Consider the following 6,488-nt stretch of genomic DNA (forward strand, 5'->3'; position numbering starts at 1 on the left):
GGGGCTGAATTATTAAAGACCGTGGTACCGTTAACGTCATCAATATTTTTATCGGTACTGGAGACATTTAAACAATAGATGTCATATGTATTATATCTACACAAACATTATATCGCAGTCTTACTGTCGCCAACTCAGTTTCTAATATGCAAAAAGACTACAAAGTGCGTCTGTGATTTATTTTCGATCTTTCCAATTCAGACGAGAGATCTCTCTCCCCTGTCGGTGTGCGAGGGGGTGGGGCAGTTTACACACAGAACCTGCTACATGCAACACACACACACACACACACACACACACACACACACACACACACACACACACACACACACACACACACACACACACACACACACACACACACACACACACACACACACACACACACACACACACACACACACACACACACACGGCGGAGAGAACTAAGCGCCCTGAGTGTAGTTATGTTACCCATCTTGAGCATGGATGTATAATAAGAACTGGATACAGCGTGGGAGGCGGGGTCTCGTTCTTTCCTATGAGAGCTGCTCATTGGCGCATGAAGTCAAAATGGCCCAACTTTTGAGAGAGCGAAACGTCACAGATTACCCAGCATGCCTGGCTGTCAGAGCAGAAGAACCCGTTTGTGCGCTCACAGAGCATGTGCCCCTTAAGCCCCGCCCCCCCGAGCACACACTCTCGGCTCACTAGAAAGAATGGAGAGAGAGAATAAATCTAGATTCGGCTTTTAGTACATTTTACAACTTTAAGGACTTAATGATTCTAGGGCTATACAATAGTTTATACTGGGTAGTTTATTTAGTTTCCAAAAAATTATCCACCGATTTACAGACGTCTCTTTCCCAATGTTAGTCAAGGGGAAAAAGTATTTCTGGGCCGGTCGACGTCACAGACTGATAAGGAAATTGTAGTACCGCCGTTTGGACACAACGAATATTTTCCTCAGAGTCCGGCGCACTTCCTGGGGGCTTGGTCTTGAGGTGGAAAATGCTCGTTGCCAAAAGTGCAATAAGAGTTTAGGATGTATGTATGTTAACTCAATGATACAAACATGGGTTAATGATTAGAGGTAACTGAGTTATTTATTTTGTTAAAGTTACAGCTATTCTGTTTGTAGTTCTATCATCACATAATTTAATACGATTTGTTAAAACAATGTTGTTTCTTATTTTCAGTTTGCTTCAAGCAGTGGCTGTACGAGAAAGACGTGGAGGACCAAGAAATGCTGGCCAGATTGGCAAAGACCGGAAGATACATAACAGAGAAGATAATGGATATTAACAAGAAAAATAATGTTTATAATTTCTTTGTTGCTGTTTACATTTTGAATTATATTTGTTATTTTTAAATCAAATGCATCTATTTTAGATGATATATTTATTTAGATGTAAGTTTTTTTTGTAATATTATTGTATTAAGTATAATTTATTAAATAAAAATACTGTTATGAACACTATACAATGTCTTTATTTTGATAGTTACCAGAATACATTGTATATTTAATACTAACATAAGTTGGTGATAGATAAATGCTGGTCTGCTGGTATGCCAGCAGACACATATTTATAAAGAAAGAAACAGAAGGGAGGAAATGATGATAGCTACACTCAGAATAAATCACACAGCATTGAATACATTGAATACTGAACACAGCTGCATGTCATGGGGAAAAGTAACAGTGACAAGTGTAGGAACTGTGGAGTTAAAGAAAATGTGGAACATCTATAAAGCTGAAAGAGAAAAACTAAAGGATAACGTTTTAGAGGCAGAGAGGGAATGGAGTGTGGTTGGTATTTTGGGAACAAAAGGAGAGGGAGAAAGAGCTACCAGAAAGGCACTGTTTACCTTTAGTGAAACTGGGGTAGGTACAATTATCTAACATTAGGTCGGGAAAGATCATAGATTGTTGTTTTGTTTTGTTTTATTTATTATGTTTCTTATTTATTTATTTTTGGATTAGATCATAGATATGTCCATGAGTTAAGAGATCAAATGATATGATGATTCACACTCATGTACAGGAGGTGGCGGTATGCACCTTAAAGTTGTTTGCAATCTGCCAAAAAACCCAGAGAAGAAGAAGTCAACTGGTTTGCCAACGGACAATTTACACCGAAGAAGAAGAAGCGAACATTTCTGGCGGGTGACATTTAGAGTATCATATTACATGCTATGTCTGACTCTGAGAAAAGCCTCTCCGAGTTATTGAGAGAGGCAGCCAACCGCCGGGTTGATAGACCGGACAGCACATAGGTAGCGAGCATATCGCCTGGAATATCCAGAGGCGGGCGTCCTGCACCTGTGCTTGAACCAACTTCTTGGACATCTTCCACACGAACACGGTGCTCAATCAGTGTCAAAGTATTTAAAACTTTGTCATCCGTGTCGATATCTCGAAGAGCGCTTATCCGCCCGAGTACTTCGATAAAGTCTTCAATATGGGCCAACACAGTATCTGTTGGTAAACCGTGTTGATCAATTTGATCTGCTAAGGATAGCATAGCATCTTGGAGCCCACCGACGTCTTCCATGTTGTCTGCCCCGCCTTATTTTCATTTAGTAGTTTGCCTTATAGTCCTTCTCCTCCATTTTCTTCCTCTTCTCGAGTAGTCATTGTTGTGGTGCTGTTGCTTTGGTCTGGGTCTCTGGATCTGTGAGCTAACCACGCCCCGTTCATTTGCATATAAGGAATGGAAATGTCTCATCATGAAATGTCTCATCATGAAATACAAGTCACCTGAAATAAATAAATGCGTCATTATGAAATACAAGTCATCTGAAATAAATAAATATGTCATTATGAAATACGATTCTCTTGAAATAAATAAGTGTCATTATGAAATACAAGTCTCTTGAAATAAATAAATGTGTCATTATGAAATAAAAGTCTCTTGAAATAAATGTCTCATTATGAAATAAAAGTCCCATGAAATAATTAAATGTGTATTTAAATGTGCATGTATACATATTTATTGCCTCATTTATTTATTTCATAATTTATTTCATAGGCATATTTATATATATATGTATTTATTTGATTATTGATGTATTTATTTATTTATTTAATTTTGGCTTAAATGGCATTCCATATTATTCATGTATAAAAGACGTACAAAAGTGCATTTTGCATGATAGGTCCCCTTTAACTATCTAAACACTCAGAGAGTACTTTACCTCACCTGAGCTGAGGTTATCCCGAGCTTGAATGACACACAGAGACCAAACAAGGGCTTTGATTTATGATCTTTATGACAGTGGCCATGTCGGCAGGCCACATCATGTGGACAGCCAGTCACCCTGTGAGGCAGGCCACTTAACAGGCCAGGCCATCGGGAAACCCCCCGGTCCTCCCAATGGCCAGTCCGGGACTGGGTACAGGAGGCGTAGAACGAGGAATCATTGTCCACAAGTAAATCGATCGCAGATGGCGTTGTGATCGTGGACAAAAAATAAATAAATGGGTCGCGAAATATACTTGGGCGGCCGTTAATATACCTATGCGAGTCATAGTGAGTGTCTGCATTTGGGGGGGGGGGGACAAAATCTTGCCTAGGGCAGCAAATTGGTCAGGGCTGGCCCTGAGTCTATGTGTGGGAAACCCTGTTATGTATGCATACATACGAGAGCCAACGTTATCATACAAGAAAACAAAGTTATATTTTCACATTTGATAGACTAAAATATCATCTAATAGTTATTTTCCTTCTTAATATCTAACGTCAATTACAATTAACCGAAGGTCCCCCAAAAATGCGTATATTTTCCGATCAACAAAAATATTCAGTAATAAGACAGAGGAAAGCAGCAAATCCTCACATTTAAAAGGGGCCCTATAATGCTCATATTCAGGTGTATATCAGTAATTAGTGTCTCTACTGTGACATGTCTCCATGCTTTAATGTTCAAAAAGCTCTTTATTTTTCTCATAGTGCCTGTGCTGCAGCACCTCTTTTCACTCTCTGTCTGAAACCAGAACCCAGTCTGCTCTGATTGGTTAGCTGGCCGGCTCCGTTATGATTGGTCAACTGCCTACAGTAGAGATGACCCACCCCTTAGCCTATCACGTACAATGTGGCAGAGCGCTAGCCAATTGAAGTGCAAGTGTTACATGGTGATGTCACTTTGTTTTTGAAGTAAACAAAGGAGTCCAATCGAGGCGTTTCAGGCAGGGGGAGAAAAACTCCTGTAGAAACACCCGACAGGAAAGGGAACACCCCAAGAAGCATAATAGGGTCCCTTTAAGAAGCTGGAACAAGGTCATGTTTGATTGTTGATTCATAAATCAACCAATCATGACAACATATTAGTATCTACGGCATCTGGCCAACTTCCTTCTATGTTGCTGCACAACATAATGTGACTTTTAGGGATAAGCAAGTTTAACTAAGCAGATTTATATTAGATTATATGCAAGACTCTATCGGATAATCCAAACCAGTCGATCCTCAGTCACTAACAGCCCTGTCGTAATAAAAGAAACCTTGGAAAACATTCCTGAAAAGACTCATATTTTTCATATGGAGCTAAGGTAAGACATTGCTCTGTGATAGCACTGCAACAGTCTGTCACTATCAATCATCCTGTTAGCTGTGTGTGGATCTGGGTTTACATGCAGTGGGCTCTTTATTTTGTTGGAGTAAACTGCAGAAATAAAGGCACCAGGCCCTGAACACACCCACTTCACTCCCCCTTTCTCCCCATGGATAATTAGCAAATTAACGATGACGCCTTGAAATTTCACATGGAATAAAATGTCTGCTTTTCCTGCTTTCATGCAACAGGAGATTTTACAGGCGCTGGAGGTATCAACAATTTTAATGACAAGTCAGAAGAAATAATAATAATGTTACCTTCATGTCTCCTATGACAGTCTGGAAAAGCCCCCCCAGCGCGCTGCACTCCCTCTCCATCACCGACTCCATCTTCAGCAGTGTGAACGAAAATGACAAACACTCTACTCGGAGCTTCTGTGGTCCATAAATGAAGCGGCAGGCAACAAATAAATTAAAAAGGAAAAGCGGCGCGGTGTGGATGAAAACGCTCAGAGTAGCGCGGCAGGGTTTCCCCGGCAGAAGGAGAGCAGATAGCGGACACAGGCAGCAGCAAAGCCCGGGGTTAGTGTCTTCTCAGAGCGGGTACATCCCATAGTGTCTTCGGGAGGAGACGCATGGTGCAGCAGGGAGGACTGACAGTAGGAAACAGCACGAGAACTTTACAGAGAGCGCGAGCTGCTTCACTGGCGCTGGTGCACGAGACGCGGCAGTGGCTACAAGGGCGCGAGCCTGAAAGAACATGCACGCGTCGCCAATTGGCCCCGCCCTCAGTTGAGGAGGCTTTCTAATGAAAAAAGAGGGTTAAATTAGATTAAATAAAATGAAGATGAACATAGAAATATAATGAATTCAAAAGATAAGTAGGCTATTTATAATTCATATTTAGGAAAGGAAACATGTAAAAACAGTATGCCTCGTTCATCCACACTTATCAATAATCAATAGGATCATTTATAAAAACATAAATAATACCACTTAAATCCATCAATACGACCACTTAAAACAAAGAAAACAACATTTAAAATAGAAATCTAAAATAGGAAAACAATATAGAATCTACAAAAAAAATTAAAAAAGATTGAACATTGAATTCTAATAATTATTTAATGAATTATGTTTTAATTAATGTAAAAATATTTTAAAATCAAATGTAAGAAAATTATAAAACAAGTACATTACAATGAAATACATTTCAAATATTGATCTGTAAATAGTATCTGTAGAAGACCAAATGTTAACTTTTTGTATTTATAAAAAAAACGTAATGCTTAACTGACATTTAAAAAAATCCGTTGATGTTGTGTTCAAGCTATCGTTTGGAAATGTAAGGATTATTTATATTTGTATATTGTCACAAGATAGTAGAAGCAGAGTAATGATTACCAGAACAACTCACCTACTTCCAAGGTGCACAGTGCAGTGACAAACTCAAAGCAGGAATTGTAATATTAATATGTATTTTGAATTCTACCTGATATGATCTAAGTGATTCCTGAAAAACGTTGGACTTCAGTCATTTAACCACAGTTGGAAATCAAATGTCTTGTATTGACCCAGTACAATATGGAGAACCTGATAGGCTCAGCTCTGATCTCTCTCATATTTAAAACGACATCGCCACCTACTGAGTATTCCATTGAACTGTTACAGTAACTGTAAAATATTTAGGGTGAGGAGGAAACAAGAAGGACATCAAAAAGACAAAACATAATAAAACAGAGAATGTTACTTTGACTTTGCAGAATAACATTTGTTAATGCTAAAACCTGCCTCAATGTAGTTTGCATTCCAATGTTGCACATGCAGATGTGTCTACATTCAACACGCCCAAAAAACCTAGAAAAAAAGAGCAGGATCACTTATATTTCCTCCTCTTTTTAAGAAATGTAAAATCTTTGAAACTAAATAACTGCATTGTTTCACTAAAATCAT

The 6,488-nt window shown here is 38.9% G+C and overlaps 1 protein-coding gene across 6 annotated transcripts in view; it reads right to left on the minus strand.

Moving 5' to 3' along the window:
• LOC307021433 (protein MTSS 1-like) overlaps window positions 1-5,262 on the minus strand; it is a 105,245-nt gene extending 99,983 nt beyond the window's left edge. For all 6 annotated transcript variants that reach the window (XM_079653558.1, XM_079653554.1, XM_079653557.1 and 3 more), the window contains exon 1: window positions 4,854-5,262. In XM_079653558.1, the coding sequence (XP_079509684.1) occupies window positions 4,854-4,925 (72 nt within the window). In that variant the 5' untranslated portion in view covers window positions 4,926-5,262. The remainder of the gene's footprint in view (window positions 1-4,853) is intronic.
• Window positions 5,263-6,488: the final 1,226 nt, after the last annotated feature.

The sequence above is a fragment of the Notothenia rossii genome, assembly GCF_949606895.1.
Source record: "Notothenia rossii genome assembly, chromosome: 10".
NCBI classification, from domain to species: domain Eukaryota; kingdom Metazoa; phylum Chordata; class Actinopteri; order Perciformes; family Nototheniidae; genus Notothenia; species Notothenia rossii.